Source organism: Rissa tridactyla, chromosome 7, assembly GCF_028500815.1.
Source record: "Rissa tridactyla isolate bRisTri1 chromosome 7, bRisTri1.patW.cur.20221130, whole genome shotgun sequence".
NCBI classification, from domain to species: Eukaryota; Metazoa; Chordata; class Aves; order Charadriiformes; family Laridae; genus Rissa; species Rissa tridactyla.
In genome coordinates, this window is record NC_071472.1 from 24,624,439 (window position 1) to 24,649,937 (window position 25,499).

At 38.5% G+C, this 25,499-nt stretch overlaps 1 protein-coding gene across 1 annotated transcript in view; it reads left to right on the forward strand.

The window, feature by feature from the left end:
• Positions 1-25,499, forward strand: part of MYO3B (myosin IIIB) — a 193,217-nt gene that overhangs the window by 135,087 nt on the left and 32,631 nt on the right. Inside the window, exons 29-31 of the mRNA XM_054208150.1 lie at positions 4,009-4,129; positions 13,942-14,005; positions 14,889-15,027. Of these exons, the coding sequence (XP_054064125.1) occupies positions 4,009-4,129; positions 13,942-14,005; positions 14,889-15,027 (324 nt within the window). The remainder of the gene's footprint in view (positions 1-4,008; positions 4,130-13,941; positions 14,006-14,888; positions 15,028-25,499) is intronic.

Sequence of the window (25,499 nt, forward strand, 5' to 3'; positions counted from 1 at the left end):
GCATATACATGAGAACTCATGACTTGCTTTCTTGTAATGCTTCTGCCAGAGAACTTAAGACAAGAGGGCTTTTTTTTCTGCTATTAAACAGGCATCACTCAATATCTATTCAGAGTGAGAGGTGAAAGAGGGGAGGTATTCATCGGACCCAGCAAAGGATGTGACTCTCCATCCCTTTTACTGTTCATTAGAATTAATTTGGCATGGAGCGAAGAATCAGATTCATGGGCTCCAAATCCTCTCAGATGTTGTTAGTTAAGCGGCTGAATGCTCTTTTAACTAGGCAAATTAAGAAAGTGATATGCTGTTCGTAGCAAATCAACTTCTGATTACAAACTACCGTGATATCTTCTCTTCAGCAAGCATGAGCTTTCATTTACAAGTTGCTGTTATATGTTATTATAGGTGATGTTATAGGTTAAAAATGTGTCTGGGTGAAAAATGTCTGCTTAACATGATTTTTTGCGACTGAGAATGAATCCTTCTGCTGTTTGAAATACTACTTCATCTCCTTTCTTTAGACTTCTTGTATAGACCCGTGGTTGTTTAGCTTTGATCTTTCTACATTGTGCTTCATAATTTGCTCTGTAACTATATATTTCCTATGGGAATTAGAGGGAAAATGCCTGGACTTTTCCTATCTGGAATTGTGCAAGATTGCGTGTAATGTATATGCCTTCGTACTTAGACCTTAAAATAAAGGTTTTTAACTGCAAGACACCAAATTTCAGACTCCCTGAGGAAGGCTAGGTGCTGGAGCTGACAGAAAACTCGCTTTGTGTGAGAATTGATCAGTACAAGAAGTAAAATTCCTGTCCTAAATTGTGGCACGTAAAACATTTAACACCGAGTTACTAATAGCAGTGCTAAAATTAAGTTCAGTTCCTATGCTGCTTTTCAGATCCTGTCATTTTTGGCTATTGTAAAGATCAGGGTTAAAGATACTGTTGCTGGAAAGTTTGGAATATAGACTGGATAAGGTGAAAATGAGGTGACAGCTGGTAATCATTCTTCTTCAATGATGCAGTGATTGTTCATGGAGCAGTAGCAACATGAGTCTGCTAATTTCACACTCTTTGAGCCAAGTGCTTAGTGTCAAAACCAGCACCAGTCAGTAATGCAAATTGCTGTGATGGAGCAGCTTCCCAGCCTCTCAGACTCCCCCAGCAGAATTCTCTGCATATGCATTTCTTTTGAAACATTATAGATCCAGTTAATAAATGTTGAAAAGATGCAGTCCTACTGATGCTCGATGAAGCTTTTGAGAGAGAGACAAGTTTGTTTATCCTGCTAGTTCAGTTATCCCATGAGTCAAAGGGAAAGCAGGAAAAATACAGCCGTTTACCTGTCAGATTCAAAGTATTCTAGAAGAATGTTAGAAACCAGCTTGCAGAAAGGTTAAGTTGAAGAGGAGTTGATGTTGAAAATACGTTATAAAACAAAAGACAGCGTAAACACTATGTTTATTAAATCAGATATAGAACGTTATTTGTTGTGAATGAGGGAAAGACCAAAATGGTTATGCTGACATTAATAAGAGTCTCTGGGAAAAAGAATTGAAAAAAATAAAATCACAGTAGGTCTCAGGGTTGGTTTTATAGGCACAGACACACATGCAAAGAACTGCTGAAAGCTGAGAAATTACTAAGGATAAAACTGAAGTTTATCTTGTTAGTTCATTTGTTTCAGTGCTTCTTTATCTTTATGGTAGTCCATCGGCTGACTGATACTCAGCATGTTTCAGCTGCAGAGAAGTGGCTGCTGGCCAGCTGTCTCTGCTGCCAATGCCGGAGTAGGCTCCTTGTCTGGTCAGTAGGGGATAGTTAAGGATTGGAAGCCTGATCGTGTGGGGCAAGTGAATGTTTGCCTCGTCTCTGCCAGACAGGCGGACTTTTCCAGTCTGATTATTAAGGGCAGAAAGTTCTCAGCCTCACGATTCCTGAGCTCTGTATTCGGCACAACACCTCAGCAGGCCCAACTTCTGTCATGCCTTCTGTAAAGTGAATGGTTATTTATTTTAGTGACCTCTCATTAAAAGGCAATTTTTATTGCTTCTTACCTTGGAAACCTCAGTAGCACTGAAATGCTTAGACTGTTACGGTGCATTGCATACCACAGCTTGAACTGTTCAGATGGTTTTAATTTTCTTATATTGCACAAATAAGTGTGACACCACGTATTTTTGTGGAGGTAGGTGGCTGAAAAGAAGACCGTTAGCACTATACAGGAATTAAAATAGAAAAGAAGGGATTAGTTACAGCCGTTTCCTAAGGGAAAGAGCAGATGCAATCAAGGTAGCTCTATTTTGTTTCCACCACCATCTTTTTATTACTCACAAAACCCCAACATGAATGGGGAGCTAAATTTGTAAGAGCAGTTAAATGGAAGAAAAGGGAAATCAATCAATTATCTCATAATTTGGTAATAATTGAGGGATTGCAAGTTCTACAGGGTCTTTATTCTCTGTTGTGTAGGTAATTCCTACTTCTAGTATTTTCATAAAATCAGAGGCATTAGATACAGGGAAAACTTGTTAATCTTATGATCAACTTCTCTGTTCTCAATTTATTCTATATTCTGTATTTATTCTATCTCCTGATTTCCCTTTGTAATCTACAGTGTTATCTTGACCCTGATCCTACATTAGGTTTCCCTAGACCCCATTTCTGTGCCTGTCCTACGTCCCGCTGTAATATTTAACCTTGGACTTTAGGAACCCCAATGAGAGGGCTCTTCTCCTCCTCCTTTGGGTAATTAGTCCCCAGACTGACTCTGCTTTTGCACGTGTTTAGTGTGTTTAAAAGCTTTTCCTGGACAGGGTTGTTGTTTTTTTTTTTTCCCTCAAAATTGTATTTCTTAATCTTAGCTCTCATTTTCTTTTATATATTGTCTCACTGTTTAAGTTGCAGTCCTGCTAGACTAATAAACAGCTCCTTTCCCTCACAGCCCTCAGCCTTCTTATTCACCAACTGCTTGTTGTACACTTCAGCTATGGCATTGATACTGTACGTACTTTCTTCCTTATTCAGCCCTTTCTCCCCTTTTATCAAGGTATTTCTACTTAAAATAGTGCTTGAAATAAACCCTACAAGAAGCAAAATTTAAAAATTTGTGAGTTGAAGTGTACATTGCAATATTTTTAGTCTTTTGTCCTAAGTGCAGCATGTATCACTGTCTGCGGTTTTTGCTGGAACTTTATTATTAACTGCTCACAGGTGTCAAGAATTCAAGCAAATTCATGTCAGATAAAAGTATAGAAGTAACTGAGTTATTTTCGTACCCAAATCCAGGGACAGTCCATGGAAATAAAGGATGCAGAGATCTTCAAAACATTATTCATTGCCATTTTCTTTACCATTTCGTGTCGCTGCATGCGTGCTACTTCATGTAGTAGTTCTAGCGATTGTTTTGTTCAGATCTTTTTTTTTTATGAGCAGTATAAATTCCAGTCTCTGTGGATTTTTTTCGTGATTATTTGTATGAAGGGTATTTTAAGTGTTTTATTATGGTTGCAGTTAATTGAAAAATAGGAGAAGACATTATTAATAGTTGTACTTTTAATTGAGTATCTCTCTCCCTGGCTCCCCACCCTCCTATGCCACAATTAAAGCAAATAAAACTTCTCATTCTCTAAACTTCTCACTGGCTCAAATCACGGGGGTTGTGATTAAAGAAACCGTTTTGGCAGTGATTTTCTGCTACGTATTTTAATACTTTCTAAGCTGGATTCCTATTTTAATTAGGCGTGTTCTCATTTTGAGGTCTGTTTTCCTTGTGTGGGCTGTGCCAAGTGGTCACTGTAACAGTGAGAGTGTAAAGACCTGTATAATTTCCAGTTGTTGTAAACATTGCAACCACTGGAGCCACACCTGTGAGGCGCTAAGTGTTCTTTCTGTCCGCTGGGTCAGTAGAAGTTGAGGGCATTCAACTCTATACTGCTGTGCCAGGTGCCAGTCTGCCTTTCAGGCTCTGCAGAATTTTTCTCTGATTCATTACTATGTTTTTTAGTTTTCAGGGGATATATTGCTCGGAAAAACTACACAAGATTGAAAAACAGTACTGGCTGTGTAGCAGATCCTCAGTTTATGAGCAGCTGCTCTACTTCTGATTTTGGCTGTGAAGAGCACTGGTGAGTTGAATCCTTTGCTGTCTATTATCTAACAGAAGTCATCTTCCACACAATAAGATCCGAAAGAAGCAGATGGGTCATCATGCTTCAGCCAGCTCTTAGGCATCTGGCATTTTCTGAGGTTGAGCACCTGTAGGTTAGCCAGTCCCCCCACCAGCTTCGTCATCTCGGTGTTCTCCCAGTTAGCGGAGTTAGATTTATTTGTGGTGCTGTTTGTCTTGGGTTCCTGTCCTGTTTCTGTGCAGTTCTCGGAAGTACCTAGAAGACCGTAGGTTGTGGACAGGATTGCAAGTGCTCAGCATTTCAGAATTGATTGCAGTGCATGTTATTAAATTCTCAAGAGTAGAAAGTTACCCTTCTGTGTCTGTAAAGCTCCATGCAGACCAGCAATGAGACAGGGAAAAGAGTTGTAAAAAGCAGATGGACAAGTCACTGACAGAAAGCCTAGGAATACTGTAAACCGTAGTAGTGGTGCCCTCCTCTTTGTAGAGGACGGGTATTTTAACCTTTCTTACCAATGGAGTCACTCCAGACAAATGTCCCTCTGGCACTTTCTTGGACGTGAGAGGCAAGGGGGATCTGTTATATCTTTAGCTGTTGTCTAAGTCTGTCTCTCCAGTAGTATTCTAGGAGAGGTGGCTGCTTTTGCTGGATTAATCCCTTTGACTAGCAAGTTTCAGTGACTAAGAGTTATGAGATCTCTCCCGTGGCGTGGGCATCAGGACATCCCAGTGCTTCTTCCAGTTCTTACTTCTGTTATTTTATGTGCTTCCCATATAGCATATAAATGCAGGTTCTGTTATACCTCTTGAGAGTTCTCTGAGGAAATCAATGACTTGCTTGACTGTAACTAGATGCTGCCATTCCTGCTACCTTCCATTAAGAAGGTATTTTTTGGAAATAACCATTAACTTCTCCAGAATGATATTTCTTTCTCTGTGCATGCTCATAACATTGAGTTATTTTAACTTCCATGCTAACTTTGATTGATTTATATAGAATAATGTCTTCTGCATGCTCTGGTGTACTATTATAGGATTTGATCAGGTGTAACCAACCTGCATTCTTGTAGGTTAATAGTGCTCCAGAATCTCAGTATTCTGTTTTCAGCAAGAAAAAGCTTCAGGCCATTGGACAAGGACTAAATAAAGAAAGAAATGTTTTTGGTAATGATTTTCAGGGAAAAGAGTGAGCCCACTGCCATTTACCATCATAGGTTGGTCTTTGGATTGCCTCACTGCTCACTGGGGCAATGAGTTTCCTAATTTATGATTCCCTTTGTATGCATGCAGCTCCTTCTGTCTCTTAAGTGTTTAAAGGGTGTGTATCTTGTGATCTCTTTAGAACTATTGCTGATCACACGATCATTTGTTCTTCAGTCTGCACTGATGGTTAAAAGCAAGAGCTAATAAGCTGCCTATTATCAGTTTTCTTTGGCATCCCAAATTATAATTATTTACAATGTAAATAGGCTTCTTTTTTTTTCTTTTTAGTGATCTAGAGCTTTCACCTGGATTTCTTTGGAGGCACACAGCCTATTTAAACTTTTTCCTTCACCTGTTTTTTGTATAATTAACCAGGAATGGTTTTTTTCCCTGTTTGCATTAGGCTGATTCTGGAATTCCTTGTTGCTCTCCAAACAAATGTATTTTTCTGGATTAGGTACAGCTTACTTAATTGTACAGCCCTTGAGCTCATGAGGATTTTATAGTTCAGTAACTGTTGAGGTGAATTTGGGGTCTGTGAAGCACAAATATACAGACCTTCAAAGATATTCAGCTGCTGAACTTATGTTGAAATCAATGTCTAAATGCCTTTAGATACCTGGCCTGAAGGTGCCCATGTAAAAATACATTGACCGTCCAGGTCTTGCCCCCAGTCCTGATTGCTATGCACAATCAGACAGATAAATAAACGCATACCTTCTTTTGCCTGGAGTTGCTAAACTGCCATTACTGCTGGCAGTTCTCAAATTTAACCCCAATAAACATTGCAGATTATTTGCCTAATCCTATCAATTTCTCGGCAGTGCCTCAGGTTCCAGTGATTTCAGCGAGACTTGACAATGATCAGCATTTCACAGGTGATGTTCAGAATCTTAGGACTAAAGCCGATAACTTAACTTCCCATAAATCAAGCCTCACTTCTACATGTAGCTGTTACTGGGCTGTTGTGTTTTAAGCATATGGCTGTTCAGTCATACAGGAAACTTGTAGGAAACGGGATAGCTGATGAATAATAGCGCAGATCTTGAACACAGTAGCTGATAATCTGTCCCTAGAGAAGACAGCCTCACCGTGGCTTTACATACTGTGGAACCTAAAGTATAGAATAATAAAATTGTCTTTTCATTTCTTTTATTTTCGTTTCATTTCTTTTCTAACCGGTAGTTTTGGAAAATGAAAAATGAGCTTAAAGGTACTTAGGATCAGAAAGCAAAATCCCATGCAGTTCTGTTCTGTTGTATGCACAGGAATATAACTATGCATTTAAATGTATGACAACCTGCTGCTTTTTCAAAGATCTGTTAAAAAAAGGAGTTAGAGTATTATACATAAAGCACTCAGTTTTACTAAGTAATGAGTTTTTAAAGTGTTCAGAAGAAAAGGGCACTTTAAAAAATTGAATTCCTTCAAGGAAATTTAATCTCTACACCTAGTTCAGACTCTTCAGTCAGTGAATGCGGGACATTAGCGAACTCAAACTAATAAATGATGTAGATGCTAATTTAATGCACACATTAGTTCATTTAACGTTGCATGTTAGATGTTTCCTGCATTTATATGCTTGACTTGAAAACCAGTATTAACTGTGTTCAAATGCAAAAATCTTGCCTGTATGAAGCTGATGTCACAAGTAACTGAAGACACATTGAGAATTGGCAAATATCTCTGATAGGAATAGAAATAGGTATATGAAAATAATGTAAATGTTGGCAGAAAAGTGGCTTTGTCTCATTGAAAAATTGTTTTCCCATTGAGTTCCACAGAGCTGTGGCGTTGCCCTGGGACTCCTACTGAAAAAGGGTCATAGGATTAATTATATACCTGTGAGACTGACACTAAGTCTGAATTCTCCCTCCAAACTCCAGTCTGTGTATGTGACACTTGCCTTTTCTTGACATTGTCAGCCACAGAGAGGAACCCACAGGCCTGTGTGGTGTGAAGGAACCAATCACAGTCAAATCCTTTCCCAAAGTAGCTCATTCAAAACTTAAAAAGGGCAGAGTTATTTTGAAGAGCCATGGAGGTATTTAAAAGATGAGTAGACACAGTGCTTAGAGATATGGTTTAGTGATGGTTTTTGTCAGAGTTAGGTTGATGGTTGGAGTAGGTGATCTGAAAGGTCCCTTCCAACCTAGATGATTCTATGATTCTATGGCCAAGACTAAATTCAAATGAGGAAAGTGAAAACCCTTCAGACCCCTTTTTGCAACCTTGCTGAATAGCAGCTTTACACTTCTGGAGAGAGCCAAACAGACACCAGAGAAGAGAGGAGTGTGACAGGGTCCCCTCTCTCACGAGGCCAGCACAGATACCAGCCTCGCCTCATGTCTGCCTCCATTTTACAACTGATCATCGCATGAAATCAAAGATGCTGCATTTTGCAACAGCACAGCTACCATTTCAAGTTAGTGTTAGGAATCTCTTGAGCTAATTAGGAATAATCTGTGGGAAAGGGAGAAGCAATTTTCTAAAACGTCCTGTGATTTTTAACTTGTTAGACTGACAGATCTCTAGTGAATATATTTTTGATAAATGTTCTTGTTCTTAGCAGGATAATCTACAGTTCAGTGACTAAGGACCTCAATCTGTGCGACGTTGTTTATGTTCTTGTTCAGACAGAGCTGTCATCCTCAAATATCTTTAAATCCCTTTAGAATCTCATCAAATCATCTGTAACCTGCATGTTCCACCATCTTCTTATCCATTTCCCTCCCAAATGAGCATTGTGTTAAATAATACTGATCTGATACTTAGCCTGGAAAATACTTCCTGTATTGTTTTTTTGTTTGGTTGTTTTTTTTTCTCTAGCTCACTGAACCGTAGCTCACTGACTGATAAATATCACAATATAAATTAGCTTTATGTGCATGATCAGTGGCCTTATACTATGCAGTACAGCAGAAAGGGTTGTTTTCACGTAGTGACTGTTACACATCAGTTATGTCTGTAACTATAACTGCGTGTCAGTGAGTATCCCTTGCTCCTTTGTTCCCTTATGGAGCTCCATGTGTTAAGGACGCGTGTTAGAACATACTTGGCATCAACAGCAGTTTACACTCTGGTGTTGAATTCATTGTGATTTTTTTCTCCTTACATCTTTCTCTTTTTAGGTAGTTGGTATCACGTTCATGCTTTGGTCAGCATAGGTTCTCAGAAACCGTTAATTTTAGTAAAACTCTTGACATTCACATGAGACTTAGGTAATTAAGACTGGATAATAAAGCCTGAACAAAACTACACAGGCGTACCAACTTAGGTGTTTGGAAAGTTATAGATAAAGACAAATTATCAGTGTTTCTCTGTTCTACAGGAAATACGCATCTGAAAGTCAAGTTCCAGAAATGGGTCTATTTCTACTCATTAATGGCTTGACTGATGAAGCAGAATCTGATTACTAAATTTGTATCAGTACTAAGTGAATGATGGTTACAAGGGTTTAAGAGGACAGGATTAGAATTAGAAACAGAGGTACATGGACTGTAATGAACGACAAAATGAATGTCAGTCAGTAACGGCACCCTGCTCCAGAGTTTACATTGGGTGGTCGCAATGAGGATGCTTTCTACCTCACATGTGCATCATAACATTTTCTCATCACTGTCAAGACCTCAGTTAGTGTTGTTATCTTAGACACTGCGCTTGAAGAAAACGAGCGAGTCCCTCTGCAACAAAAATGATGACAACCCTAGAAACCATGATAAGGGAAGATCTCTAAGGGAAATGGAAAACTGAGGGTACACATGGTATCACTTCTGCGGTCATGAAAGGCTGATGTGAAGAGGAAAGGAACAAGCTGTTCTCCATTGAGAACCAGGCTTGCATTGCAGCACAGGAGAGTTAGGTTAGACATGAAGAACCGCTCACTGATGGTAAGCCGAGTTAAGCTCTGTGTAGGCTACCTTGGGAGGTTTTGACACCTCCATCACTGTAGGTTTTGGAAATCAGCTTAGACAAACTTATGACAAAAAAAAAAAAAGTAGGTATAGCTGATTTTTCTCTGAAAATGTGGATGGGTTAAATGATTTGCCAAGGTTTTTTTATGATTTGCAAACACAGAGTGACTTCTTCAAATGTAACGTCTCTGTGCCAGTGGGTTTGTCATTGCAAGTCAGCCACTTTTATAGCACCTTAATGCCAGCAGCCATTGCTGCAGCAGTGTACGGAGTAAGAATAAAAATAGTTCTAACAGAATTCTTGGGTCAGCTTTACTTGCAACGGAGTTGTTGCTGTGCATGAAAAATGAACAATGTTCATTTCTGAATGTTCTGCAACAGCTGGAGGCCTGTTGAAATAGCATGCAGTGTGGATTCACCTACATGGACACTGGTGGGCTAGCACATAAGCATCGTATCTGTGTATCACTGAGTGTGGAGAATAAACAAGATTTCAGTCACACGAGCACAGATCAGTTCAGAAACTGGCTTAAAGTGTATTAAACTGTGCCATGTAAAAACTCCTCTGTCTTCTGCTGTGCTGTTTTTGACTTGACCTGCAGCTTGTCTCTCACTAAAATGAGGTTCAATCAGTTAGCCAAGAACAAAATCTTCCTTGGATTCTTTTGAGTAAAAGGAAAAAAAAAAATCACTATTTAGTGTACTTCCTGGATAGCTGCTTGAAAGGGTTGCATCTCCACATTTTAAACTTAATTTTTTCAGAACCTTCAGATGCATGCAATCAGGTCCTGGTGATTTGCTGCTTACACCTTTCTCACATTGCTCCATAATTTCCTCCTTGGATAATTTCAGTTTCTGTCAAAACCACACTATGTTTTCTTATATAAGTCATCTTTTGAATATGGATTTTCATTTCTTTCCACAGTAAAAGCTGGTATAAAGACATTCTGCTTTCCTTTAATTGCTTCACTTTCCTATTTGTAATCATAGCAAGCAGTAAGGTTATTGCTTGTGATGGAAATAGGAGATCTGCAGTTCCTGTGGCACACAGTGGTGGAACACGTTGGGCCTGATTCTGCTGTCATGTGAGCTTCAAATTACTTTACAGTTCATAAGTTCAAATAGTTACTCATGATTTATAAAGGCGTAAATGGAAATTTGGGCAGAATTTTTCCTTGTCATCTTTCTCTTTTGGTCCTCCCCATCCCTTTGGAATTTTTCATCTACCCAGCTGGAAGGATTAAATTTGTTCTGTTCAGGAATACGTTATTTATGCAATTTATGCTGTATTCTTTGTAGTGGAATATTTAGGAATGTTTCTAACGTTTTCAAAAGCATTAAAATGACGAAAGTCCAAATTCCATGACTTACACTTGTAACGGCCAGAATAACTCCAAAACTAGCTGGTTTCCTCCAGCAAAAATTAGTCTGCACTACTAGTTTTATGCCACTATTGTTTGACTGCTTTCAGTGCTAAGGATAGTGTGGCTATACATTATACAGATGTGTAGACAGACCCTAAGAATCAATGTTTTTCTTTCTGTCAGTGTTTCTTGCTAATAGAGTGATTTGTAGACAGTCCGTATGTGAAGACTGAGGTGTATTACAGCTCAGTAGCTGAACATTCAGCAGCAAATTGTTGTATTGCCTGACTGATACCAGGCACATGAACCGGGATCTCTTGCGTCCTTCCCAGGTGAGTGTGCTGACCGCATCTCATCGCTCTGACCCAAATGCTGCTTTCCTGCAAATGTGGAAAATAAAAATTTTTGGAAACCATAGGACAAGCAGTTCCTTCAAAGATACCTGAAAATACCCAACACCTTAAAATTAGCCTCAGGCGCCACATTTGAAAATGTCAGCTATCTTCACGAATTGGTTTATATGAACTACTGCCGAGCTGCCCTCCTGTTGCTATTGCATTTCTCATATTGCATGCTAGCCAGATTTTCAGAATAGTTCAGAGACTGATTTCAAGGTGCTCAGCATCTACAGTTGATGCCATGTTTTCAGAAGTGTTCCCTGCCAGTTTGACATTGGTGGCTTGACCTTGGCTGGCCTTCAGGTGCCCACCAAGCCACTCTGTCACTCCCCCTTCTCAACAGGACAGGGGGTAGAAAATTCAACGAAAAGCTCATGAGTAAAAGCTAGTAATCATCAAGTGCATCCTTGTATCAGCAACAGTAGGTTCTGTGGAAGGTTGGGGTATCTTCAGCCAAACACAACCCAACTTAGGATTGTTCTAGTTGGAAACATGGAACCACTGGGATCCTGACAGAGGGTCAGGGTCTAAGGGCTTCAGAATTCCAGAGGCTGATTTTTGTTAGCTTAAGCTCTACAGAAGGCAAGTTGCTTAACTTTACCTTCGTGCTTTAAACATTTAGACAATTTTCTAGACCTGGTAAAGTTACAGTGCTGGCAAAACCATACTAAATTCTAGATTCATTTTATAGAAGGTAGAGATTAGTTCAAGCTGCAGATTTAGATCCAGATCCAAACCACCCCAATATCTGAATATTTAAATTTAGGTGATGATTCAGTCCATCTTGGCATTATAGGCCATTTGCAACATACTGATCTAACCGCAGGTTTTGATTTTGACGTCCACTACAGTGATATTTGAGGATTATTTATGATTTTTAGCTCGTATGCGGTTTATTTTCTGCAATATTGGGGAATGGGGAAATGAATCATCTCAACAAATGCTTGAGTAATTTTTGGGAAAAGTGGCAAGTTATCTAACTAATGCCACTAAATAAATGGTTATCTAAATAATATATTTACAAGAGCAATAATAATAAAGAACTTTACAAATCTGCACAAATGCAATGTTGAATACAGTTCTAGACATATTTTATATGTTCCTGTACAAGAAGTGTGCCAGCATCAAACGAGAATGCATTTTTAAAACGGATCCCTCCGTTTCCTCCAAGGAAAACACCAGTTTAAATTCAAACCATAGATTAGTCAGAATGTTTTCCTTCTCTTTCTTAGTGTCAGAGAATAAAGGGGAATTTAGATTCCCCAAACATGACAAGCAAAGCCAAACTTCATTCATGAAATTGCAACATGACAGAAAAGTCGAATGTTTACCATGTTCATGAATGCTTCGTTTTGTTCCCGCACCCTGAAACAGGTTATTGACAACCGTGATGCCGTCGCTGTTGTGATTAGTTTGAAACAATTAAGTCAATGCTCCTGAGCTGGGTTGACATGTTCAGACAAACTTAACCTAAGAGCCTAAACCCTATTGCAAATAAGGCTTGAAATGCTTTGGTAGCCTCTGCGGATGTCACAGAATAAATGTATTATCTAATACATATGCATGGTGATGTACAGCTATCAAATTCAATATATAATAGTCTAAAAATGCTTCAGGTCCTTCACTAGTGTTATTTTAATTTGAAGGTACATTTTAAAGGTGTATTTTGAAAGGTAAAATGCCCATGCCGCCAGACTTTTCTTTTTAAAGTCCAACATGGTGTTCTGTTGTTACATGAGTAATTTATAAGTAATGTAGCAAACTGAAACGTAAGTATTGACAAAAAATGAAATTTGAGATAACATACATTGTATTTTTTAATCAGTAAAGCAATTTTTGTTCTTTATATTCCCCCCTCCCACTGTGACTGAAAGGATGGAAATGTATTCAGTTGTAATAACTGTGTAAAAATGAATGAGCTACTTAGTACCTTGAAAAGCTTTTCCTCATCTGTGATGAAAAAAGCTGTGATATATATGTGTGAACCAAAATCTATGACTGAAACTTATCTTTCAGACATTTTCATCTGTAAGTAGAAATACAACTGCCATTAATCGTATTTTCAGAGAAGTTGCGAGGGGCTTGGAGGGTAATGATGCAATGGCTGAGGCGTGTTTTGGCAATCAGAAAGTCTTGCTTTTAGTCTTGTTTTAGGACCATCAGCATATCAAATAATCTCTGTGAACCTCAGGTTTTTATCCATCAAATGAAATTGGTAGTGTCCTTTTTTGGTTTTGCGTAACTAAAGATGCTGGAGCAAGTTCTGTCTGGGCAGACTTTACTATTCAAGAGATTCATTGACTTCAAAGGCCTGCCAACAAGGATCAGGCCCTGCAGAAGGTTTTTATGATACTTTAATTAGCATTAACGAGAGCAGGAGTTGGCCTTTAATATTTGTATGGTGACATAATGTGATAGTAAAATAATAACAGATATAGAGAAAGAATCTAAGAACTCTTACTCCTTGCTCTGTGCTTGAACCAAATAGCTTTAGGAGAACACGAAGCTGTGTGTTTCACTCCTTCCTCATTAGACAAATTTTGAGTGTCTATGTTTGAATTCTGTGAAAAAAGCTTTTCACAGCCCTGGAAAAAGATATTTCATGTAAAATCTTGTCAAATTAATTTTAAAAAATTACTTCAATTTCATAGAATTCTCACAAACTCGTTTTACACCTCTGCACGTATCCACAAAGTTTTAATGACGAATTCATTGCTCATAGCCAATATTGTGTTTAATAACATGCTCTGCCTTAGAAGAGGAAATGGGACTGGTCTGTGTTTTCTCTGAATTGATCAAATGTGCATATTTAGAAATTGGGGGAGGGGGAAAAGGGAAAATCAACAAAAAATGTGTATGCCAGTAAACCTTTTATAAGAATGAAGAAATTATAATATTTAAACTAAATTTTTTCTTTTGCTTTGCTTTTAGGCAGCAAACCAGTAACCAGTCTTCTCCTGTGGTGCCTGATTTTCTTGACAAACAAACAAAAAAGGTACTACCAAGTTTATATTCTAAAATAACATCACATTATAACTTCAAATTCCTGAATCCACAGTTCTGCAATGTGTTCGTGGCTGCTTGGCGTAGCCATCTGAACATGAAACCGTTAGTGATGTTTTGAAGTCTTTGAGACAAAAGCCTGCTTGCTAAGAACTTTAGTTCTGTAGAAAGACAGGGAGGTACAGTGAATAAGAGAATCAAAAGGCTGGAAATTTGCTGCTGAGAATAAATGCTAGCTGCTCCCTGAGGTGATTTGTCTGTGCACTTCACTTTCTACAGATGTTAGAGACTCTTTTTTAGTAAGGACCTGAGGTTCTTTGGTAGCACTTTGATATCCTGCTCGAATTCAATATGTGAAATGGAGGAGTCGCTCTGTGACTTGGAGCACAGCATAGTCTTTGAAGTCTGATCCAATTTTTGCTGCTTACCATTTGATGTTGAAAGGATGAAATGGAGAAAATGTACAGTTTTTGCCAGTAACTCTGCTGAGCATATGTAAGATTAAAAAAACAAAATCCCTTGGATGATGTACTTAGAAATGTTAAGCAGATTAATACCTTCCTATAGCTTTTTTCTAAAGATACAAATTAACTATGAGAGGAAATCAGCATACAGTGCATGCTATAATTTAACTGCATGAAGGAAGGGGATAAATAAGTTAAACGAAAAAAGTAAACAAATGTTTGTGACATGGGTGCTAAGCTGGTGTTGCTGAAAGCCGCAAGAATCTTGTGTAACTTAAATCTAGCATTAGACGTTTCACGGAGTCGTAGAAAATAAGAAGTTGCTCTCTGTGAGATCACAACCATAAGTTGTCATGGCAGAGTGGAATCAATATATTTCTTGTGTGCCTAAACCAGCATTCTTTATTCCAGGAGGATTTGGATGAGATTTCTGCTTCTCCATATATTCTAAAACATTCGTTCGAAATGAATGATTCACAATCAATTAGCCAATCCCAGTCAGTTGCAGACCATCGGTTGTCAAGTCCCTTGAGATCCCATAAAAAAGGAGGTAAGAAATATAGTAAAGTAACAGAGATCGTTTGTTTACTATTTATAAGCTACATGTTGTCAGCATGTAACTTGCCTTATATATGGAAGAGGTCTTTTAACAATCCCTTGGAAAGCAGGAAACATAAAGGAACTAACTTCCTTCTACATAGATTTTTAAAACATTGTTTCTATTAAAAATGTGGTTGATAATCTCAAAATACCCTTTTAATGAAATCAAATTGACTTTCAAGAGCTTCAGCTTTTCTTTGCCTTCCAGCCTCAAAAGTGGAAGACAATAATGAAATCTCTCATGTTTGGCAGAATGAAAGACAACTTGTTTGTTCACACGTACAAAGATTCAGGCAGCAACACGGGAAAGACTGCAATAATTCTACAATCTGTGCAATGTGTTTTTTTATTTTAGTTGCTGACATGTTATTTTTGCCATGGTCAGTAACAGTTTAAAAACCTGAAGTAAAACATTATGACATTGGATGAGTTTTAACGGGTTTGTCTTTGAATATTCCAGGAAATCATTACCTATCATTACCAATTCTCTGTTATTGTAGTCATTGTGTCCTTGCAAATCTGTGAATACAGACTTTAATACTGATCATAGAATTCCTTCGACAGTTTAAGATGAAGTAGGTTGCTAATGTGATATCTGTAATTAGAGACAAAATATAAGTGATAATACATTGATTTCCAGGTTATTACTGAAAATGAGTTGTTTATAATTTTGTGCCATACATTAACATTTCTGTTTATATATTTAATGCGATATCTTTCGTCTTGTAAGTCTACAAAAATGTATTTGAATACTTGAGCTCTAATCCTGCAATTTATGTGTTTAAACTTTATGGAGTTCAGTTAAACAATTTACAATGTAAAGGTAAGAAGAGAGGTATTTATAGGAAGATCCTTCTGTCACAGGAAATAATGGAAATTCAATGTTTTCAGTCTTCTACCCCGGCATAATGTGTTTTCCATGCTAAAAACAGAAGAGTATGTAAACACAGCAGGTTGAGAAATCCATTATTCTCTCTTCACGCATTTCTCTCCATATGGGTTTTGAATCCATAGTGTGGTACTGCAGGGGATGTGTGCATTACTATCTTAAATTATTACATGTTAAACAATAAACCTGTCAAACTGAAATATCTTCATTGCAGCAAATCCTCTCGAGGAAAGCAGTCAGGGCCCGAATCTGTCATCCTTACTCTCACTGGGTATCATATGTTGCCCTACAACTAGTCTCCTGGAAATCAAAAACATTGTATCTGAGGTAAAACAATTAGAGAGAGTAAAACTGGCAGAATTGCACCCTTAGCAAGCGTGTGATTCAGAGCCATTTACTCAGTAATTTAGAGAGACTTCAGAACATGTGAAGTCATAGAAGAACAGAATTTGAAGGAGAGATAAATGCAATGTTGATCTGAACTATTTAAGAAACGTGTATGTGTAAGTGTGCAAATACAGATAAGTAAGGAATTTCGTAGTTATGCATGAAGGTATTCAGATAGATGATCATATAGTCACACTGGAATGAGTAACTATTAAGGAAGTAAACCTGCTTAAGAATAACAACTTCCTTGGGTGCTTTCAAAAGCAAGGTTTGCATTTGGAAATTCAGATGCTTTCACACGCTGCTCAGTCTTTATTCAGTCTTACTGTGTGAAGTATACCTTTCAGAAGAGGATATTGTTAGACCTATTGTGAAAACCAAGTGAAATAGCAAATATCTTCTTGGAATAAGAGCACGTGTATAAAATACATGTGTTTTATAATGTTGGGCTGTACTACATAAGCTGTTATTCACACACAAAAAAAGCTGTCCACTAGGTGGTCCAAACAATGCAAAGACTGTTATTTTTCATAGTGAAACATTATTCTGCAGTGTTATAGATTGATTATGAATTCTCTTTAAATTACATTACAGGCAGAACTAGTCTGTCAGCCTGGTGGTGGTAGCGCTGTGGACCTGGAACACAGAGGCCAACGGGGAAGGGAACGTGACAGGTTTCTGCCCTTGTCTGTGACCCAGTTCCAAAGCACTGTTGATATTTGCTGAAGGAGGGAGTCTGTATCCAGGCTTAAGCACAGAGGGAAGGGGAGGCTGCTTATTTGTCTTGAGGCCTCGGTAGGTGAAGCTCTAGTGTAGTCAAGGGGGGACAGAACACAAAAGAAGAAAAATGGTTGATACGATTTTACATATTTTTGTATTAAGCAAGCAGATTTTTCACTCGCATCTTGTTATCCAGCTGTCTGATAGCACAGGCTGCCCGTTCTCGGTAGTAGATTGGCAAAGGGAAAACAAACCAGGAAATTTCCACAAAGATCCTGCGAAGACTGTGCCCTGTAATTAATGCAGAAACAAAAGCCTCTTTTTTTCACTTCAAAAGCCTTTCCGCTGGGTCATAGAACGACTGAGCAGTATGGCCAGACTGCATGCAGCGCAAGTGCGTGCATGAGCTGTGGTTGCAGAGAGTCCCAGGGGTTGGCTCTGCGCTGCTCAGGCGTTCCCCTGGGCAAAACCAAGGATTCCCTCCAGTGTCATTTCCTCCACACTGCCCCTTTATTGCTGGGGCGGAGAGTCCTGTCAATAGTAACAATTAAGCCATAACTTACTTATTCTAGTCCAAATAAAGTAGTACCGAAAGAATGAAAATAATGTAAATATAATCTCTAGAGGCCAAGTAGTGGTATTTCCTTAGATGAGATAGAAAGTGAGAATGTTTGAAATTATTAATGAGAAGTGAGTGCTTCATAGGGAATTGACCGATGTAGAATCATAGAATCATAGCATGCGTTGGGTTGGAAGGGACCTTTAAAGGTCATCTAGTCCAACCCCCCTGCAGTAAGTAAGCAGGGACATCTTCAACTAGATCAGGTTGCTCAGAGCCTCATCAAGCCTGGCCTTGAATGTCCCCAGGGATGGGGCCTCCACCACCTCTCTGGGCAACCTGTGCCAGTGTCTCACCACCCTCATTGTAAAGAACTTCCTCCTAATGTCTGATCTAAACCTACCCTGCTCTAGTTTAAAACCATTGCCCCTCGGCCCATCGCTACATGCCCTTGCAATGTAGCTTTGCCTCAAAAGTAAATATGACAGATTTTCTGAGCTGCAAAGGCAAGATGTTTGTAAAAGGAAAGATAACAGTGTAGCTGCATTGAGCAGAGGATGACATAATTCTTAATGCTAACACAGACATCTTGGACAAGTGAGAACATGCGCAAAGAGTCTCTGGCCATAGACATTCTCTTGTGGGAGAACAGTATATGTCTTATGATGGTGTTCAGTTTACGCCTTGCACCTCACACTATTGTCCGCAATGCTGAAACTTTGTGAGAGGCAGAGAAATTTGCCAGGGTTCTGAGAGATCTGGAATTATGGAATCCACAGTGTCTGTAGCCACAATCTGAGGCACAGGTAGCGAAACTTGCACTATAGTTGTAAAAATCAGTAGGCCATTTCCAGCATAGCCTTTGATTTTAAATTCCTTAATCTTTTATATTCTCAAAACTAGTGGAAATTAGGGCCTGGCGTGTTCCCAGCTGGGCTCCCACTAGTCAGTGACCCATTTTGAATGTTTTCCTTGCAGTATGTATTTTTATTTTTATGTTGCTCATTTTTCTCTTCCTTTCTGGTAAACCAATCATAAAAATGCGATTTGGTGAATGTAGCTGTGTTGGGTTTGGAGAAACATGTGAAGGTAATCACTGTTTTTCACCCAGAGGGCAAGGAGATAATGAAATGTGTTAAATTATTGCTTGCTGGGGAGGAAGGCTGCTGCCCACCTCAGATGGCACTGTGGGCAAGTTTTAGCAAGGGGCACTGTGGGTGTGGGAGACATTATTCCCAAAAAGTTACTCTCTGGTTGTCATCACAGGGATTATACAGGTTCAGCACCCTAAATAGGAAATCTAAAATAATTATGACTTCATTAATTGTTAGGGCTTAACTCAAGTTTTAAAGAAGTGATCCAGCTTTAATTCTGTCTGGACCATAATAGTGTTAAAACACCAAGCCACAGAGAATATACTTAGGTGATTGGGCTTTGCTTCAGAGTAGAGTTTTCTTTGAATCAGACTTTGTTATTGAAAACACTCGAAACTGCCTCAATCTCAGCCCTAGAGTACAGCCTTGATTCGATTTCTTGCACTTGCAAGTGAAAAGTGATTAAATATAGGGATCTTACTCTGCACGGTAGTTTAACATTGTAGCATAATTTTAATTTTGATCTCATTTAATTCCTATTTATACATTGTTTTTAAAAAGATAACAGCTACAGCAAAACAATAATCATTAGTAGTTTGGAAATGGGGGCACTTTTTATCCTTTGATTCACCGAAATTCAATATCCCAGCGTGACTGTAATAGGCATTACGGTAAAGAACGGGCAGTATCTCAGACAAGGTGTGGTATCAAGATCTGGATGCCTTGTAACCAAAGATGCCACTTCACTTTCTGCAAGTGAGAGAGAGATCAATCCAAGGCATTCAGCTGTTTCTCTCTGTGTAACTCAGCTTCCTGTTTGATTCCATTATAGCAAACCTTCCTTTCTAAATGAAAAACAAAACCGCTGCTACATAATGTAGTGTGAAATGCTGCGTGGACTTTCAACTAGTTGTCATTGGCAGATGGGGGGATACTTACACATGGATGCCGTTAATTTCAGAATCCTATCATTCAGGATTTTAAGTGAAAGAATTTGTAATCTATTTAGAATTATTTTGGGTTGTTTAATCAGGAGTTTCGTTTCATCATTTTTAAGCCCCCCACTGAGACTAATTTTACATTGAAGGAATGTAAATCATGAAAAACTTGACTGTAGTCAGTAGAATTGTCACAGTGAGCAGAACTGGGTCTCTTAGTTATAAAAAATTGACGTGAAAAATTCCCTGCATCTCTGAGGTTTAGGGTTTCTTGGGGCAGAGGATTTGGGGTGGGGTTTGGTTGTGGGGTTTTTTTTTTGAGTGGGTCAGGTTTGAGTTGGTTATTCTTTTGCAAGTAAAATGCAAATAAAATAGCATGATCGTGGGAAAGTCTGAATGTTACAGGAAATACTGAAAAGGGCAAGGTAGTGTTAAGTAGCATGATCTGATTGTATTGAGCACGCTGTAGCTATGTGCCAGTATTCTCCTACTACATACCACACTATAGCAGTGGAATTAATATTAGCCGGAGGCAGAGGAGTGGCTGATGTGCTATGTTGTATAATGGATTTCCATTGAAAGGATCCCGCTACAGTAGTGTTCTGTGGCTTTTGAGCCAAAATCTGACTGGGCATGAGCAGGAGAAAAAGTAGCTTCTTTTTCTTTTTTCCTTAAAAGAGCATCACTGGGTTACTGACCTCTTTGCACCTGGGATAAATGGTGAGCTTTGGGCGTGGTAAACAGAAATCATGTTTCCGAATCATTCATTTTACTTTACATACGTAGAAATTATAAGTAGAAATCATAGGAAGGAGAAGATATTTTTTAGGATGTCTCTTGAGAAAATAAGCTGAAAATACAGCTGTCTAAAAGCAATCATTATTGTTTCTATCAATATGAGAAAGGATAATCACCTTTCCAGAGTTGTGAGGCTGCATATTTATGCAGATGGATTTTGTTGGTACAAGTAAGCCTGTTACTGTGCTTTGCATTGCACATGGTGGGACCCTGCAGGAGGCCCCAGGAGGGACCATCACCTCCCATCCCGTGGAAAGCCCAAGTTTCTGCTTTTTAGATCGGTGCTGGTTGGGATCCTTTTAGCTTCACTAGCCATTAGGGTGAGAAACACAGTACCTCAGTTTCAGTACTTCAATTCTTCATCATATTGTTCCAGCATAGGTTCAGAAAACCTGACTGCAAATGTAAATGAAGTCAGTTGAACTTCTCTCAGCCTTATGTGAAGTTTTCAGCTGCAATTTGTACTGCTGACGTTTGTATTCTGAACTGGTTCACCCCTAGACGCTTTTTGTTGAACCTTTTGCTATTCTGTGATGGCATGATTTGCAGACTGCATTTTGCCAAAGTGATAGACCAACAAATCTGAAAACAAATTGGGCTATTCTTAAGTTTTTCTTTACTGCTCAGCTTCTTAATTGTTTTTTCCCCTCCAATAGACAAAGACACAAACAGTGACAAGTGATAAATACAAGCTTCGATTTGTTAAACACATGTTAGCTCTATGTTTAGCCCTAGGCAGTGAATTTCATTACAGGCTGGTTTACTTCTGGATTGGTTATTGTGATTGTTTCCAATGCAAAAAGATTTGACCTGCAGCCATGACTGATTAGTATCAAAGGTGAGAGATAAAGTAAGATGCAAGTAAACTGCACAGATAAACTGCAGTAAAGTTCTCCAGAGACAGCTCAGCGCTTGTTCTATATAAAACAAGTTGAAATTCAGCTCACAGTGGCTGCATTGCAACAAAGAGAGACTGCAGATCTCTCTCATTGAAATACTGAAAAATGATAGTAAGAAATAAGGGAAATTTAATAAATATATACCCAATAATGCTGTGCCAAAGCTCCCAAATTTTTATAGGGGTTCAGTTTCTCCTCTTAACACATAATGTCTACCACTGTCTTTCTGATCCAAGCTGCAGTTCACCTGCTCTTTCTGTCTTCATTTTCTATCCATGACATACAGGTTTGTCAGAGCACCTTTTTTTGTCATTTCTTTGTTGGTAGTTAAGCTTTGTATCATGCCGTACTTCACCATTCTGTTGTTATTGCTTGAAATTTCTCTAAGTATTCTCTAGCAGCCTTATTTTTATTATTTTGCCACAGTTACTAGTGCTCTGAATCAGCAGTGTTATCTCAGATGACTGATCTACTCGTGCAAGTAGTGTGGTTCCTAATTCATTACTCTTCTGTTTCTCTAAAAAACCACACCATTTTATCTAAATAAACTTTGTTAGAATAAGTAGAGTAGGTACAGAGCTTTGAGGGTGCACACAAAGTTCTCTCCTAAGAGAATAACTATAATAATATTTTCACAAATTATATTTTGTGTTTTGCAAAGAAAGAGACAGTTCCAAATTTTTTAACTTCTCCCCGCTGTCAGAAAACTTCAGATAGTGTCTTTATTTCAGGTTATTTTTTAGAGAAAAAGGCTAGAACAGTTAATCATTGGCTTTCATAGAGCTTGATTTCATCTGCTAGCTGTATGTAACCAAATAGTTTCTGGTTCTTTGCTGATATTTAAAAATGTGAATTCACTCTGCTGAATTCCCCACAGCTAAGTCGGAATAGTGGATTTCAGATCTTTCTTTCTAGAAGATGCTATACGTTTTCCTGAATTATTTACATTTTTACAGTTCTTCACAGATACTGTGAAGAGAAAACATGGTGGTAAAAGCAGTGACATAATTAATGTGATGGTGACAGAATGGTATGTGAGGTGTGGGATGGCTCAGAAAGTACCATAACAAATTTATTTCTGAAAAAATTTTAGATTTCAAAATCTTACATATTTTGCATGTGTTTGGGTTTTTTTCTGGATTCTAGTTTGGGTAATTATTCTAGTGGATTGTGATTAACTGCCAAAAATCATATACAGCTTAATAGAAATGCAAGTTGTGGTATATAATTTGCAGGACTGATCAATGTAAATGAAAAAAAAATAATGTCTCTGACAAATAAAGGATAGATACTCAGGACAAAATGTTTGCAACCGCCTATGTGAAGATCTAGATACTGTAAGTTACTCTTAGATACAGTTTGATAAATAGGTGTTCGATTCAGTAAATCATGAGCTGGCTGTGGAGTATTTGGGTGGAAAGAAGTTACCTTGAATCAGTTATTCATTAGCTGTGCTCATGACAATGATTGTATTCCTTGGCTCTCCATCATTATTTCTCTCTACTCACTAGAAATATTGTATATTTCAGTTCTCTCACGGATAACCTCAGTTGATTATAATGGTTGAATACAGCAATAGCAAATACTAGCTTGTAGCAGTAATTACGGGCTTGCAGAGCTCATTTCTGTCCCCAGGCAAGGATAATCTTTCTTGAGGATCTTCCTTGCATATGGAGAGAATTACTGGGAGCCGGTTGTGCTCATGCGTTGGCTGATGTTGGCAGTACACCAGAAAAATAATGCCACACTCCCACCTTCCCTGTTTATAACACCTTTCCCCCAAGGGAAGATAAGAATACCAAAATCACAGGAAGTATCGCTATTGCTGCCAATGGGAGACAGAGAAGCCGCTTTCCTATGTGTGCTTGGGCAGGCAACGAGCATATCTTAGTCATAACACGATGTATATGAAAGAACAGTTTTATGAACTCTAATATTTCTTTTCCTAAAAATGTCTTAGTGCCTGTTCTTTGTCTTTAAGGTTTGTCCTGCCTTGTACAAATCAGTGTTTTATGTAGAAATATTAGCAAGGAAGAGTGTGAGAAGGCAGAAAACACAACTATATAATGACTGTGTCACCTCTCGCTTGCTGTTTTTCTCTGCCCTGGCAGCCGGGCTAAGTCTAACAGGGAGAACGCAGAGGTAGTAACAAGCTTAACAGCATCAAGAATACCCATGGAAGACACAGTCATCTTGAACATGTCCTTCCTCATCTGACTCTCTTACATTTTGTTAGGAATTAAATACAGAGAATATGCGTGATTGCCTGGTGTTTAGGTTGGAGAGCTGTACCAGCTCTTTACCTTCAGCTGCAGCTACTTGTTTTCTCTATAGGCTGGGAAGTACGTCTTTGGGTCTCTGTGGCTTTGTGAGTGCAGTGCTATTCTTGGGACTCCCTCTCACCAGTGCGCTTATGTTTGCCTCATGCACACACACAAAAGTCACATTCAGAATAAGGCAAAAAATATTACATTGTTCCAGCCTCTTTTTGTAGTACTGGGATTTGCAAACACCAAAAATGCCCTCCAGCAAAGTGGTGCAATTGTTTCTTCTACATTCTTTTAATGCTGTTCTTTACTGCATATTCTTCGTTACGATAAAGAGCATGACTATCAAATGAATAACAGTAAGCTTGGGGGTTTGAAAAGGCTAATTTGCGAATAAAAAAAAGTTTGCTGCAGCTCTACAAAAAAACCCTGTGAGCTAATTTGAGCAGCAGCAAATATGGGTGTAGTTTTAAAATTCAGAACAACCAGCTACTATAGTTAAAAATAGGTAAAAGGGATATTTCTCTAACAAAAATCTTTGAGCTGTTGATTTGTTTTCAGAGACAGGTGAATATATATGAAGTTCAGATCTGCATCCTGTCTCCCCTAATGCCCCATAATGGCACAGGTATAAGATTCCAGTTTGGACTCACCCCTCATATTTAGCTCATCAGACTTAGAGACGAAGTGATATCGATTTCTTTCATCTGTCATTGTCCATGTGCTTCCAATTAATTTTTCATTCATAAGAACCTGATAAATTGGAAGTAGTACTGCTCTTAATCTCCTCATAAGAGTCTACCCCTTGCAGTGGTATTCAGAACAGCTGTTAGGTCGAGTCTGCAGTATCTATCAGTTTTCTCTCTGCTATATCAAGGCTCATGCTTTGTGCCTTTTGATCATTGATTTAGGGCCCAAGAAGGGTGAATTCCTCAGCTTCATATCCAAAGGAGCTTAACTGCTTTAGAAAAATGAAATTTTACATGAGTGCACTGGATATTTTTATTTGCAAACTGTAGTCTGTTTTAAAACATTCCCTGGGAAGAACATAATCGTCACAGGGAGCCACAGGCAGAGACGTCTCAGGGCATTGCAAATGAAGCAGGATTTTCATTATCACATTTCATCATCATAAGCAACTTGCAGCCTTAAACTTTTTTAATTCAAAGATTGCCTACATGGTAGTACCACACAGCACAAGCCAGTCATTGGCACACATTGAAGAAAATCACTGTTAATTCACAAAACTCCCTCTTCTCTTCCCACCCACAAAATAAACATGCAGAGCCAGAAAAGCAGTATCAGTCACTTTGCAGCTTAAATTCTGTAACTTGTTTGTAGAATTGTAGTGGTTTGTGCTGTGACTTGCAAGGATGGGCAATTGACTTCTTTTTTTTTTTTTAAAAAAAAAAGGGGGGCGGGAAATAGAGGCATGTAGGAAAAAAGGAAAAGAACCGACCTAACCTTTTCTTGGAGAGTGAGTATGTCAGTAGGGCAGAAGGCACTGACCATGACAGATGAAACAACTATTTCTTTTGCAGTAGTGCCCATATCAATGCATCATTAGTTTACAACATTTTACATAATTATTTGCAACATACTTTTTCTTTATGCTTAGGAAGTGTGTGTCTCTGAAAAGGTGGAGCATTAATTGGTCCAAAATCTTTGAAGATAAAGAACAGATGAGATGAAATAAGGGAAATTTTCCCTTGTGTAATACAATCTTTTCTTCAGTGACCCTTTTTTATTTTTTTATTTATGAATTTTGGAGGCTATTTAAAACAAACAATAAAAAGATAGCAAAGTTTGTCCACATATAATGTCACATCAGGAGAAGCGACAAGGTAAAACACGAGACTCCAAGTAGCACA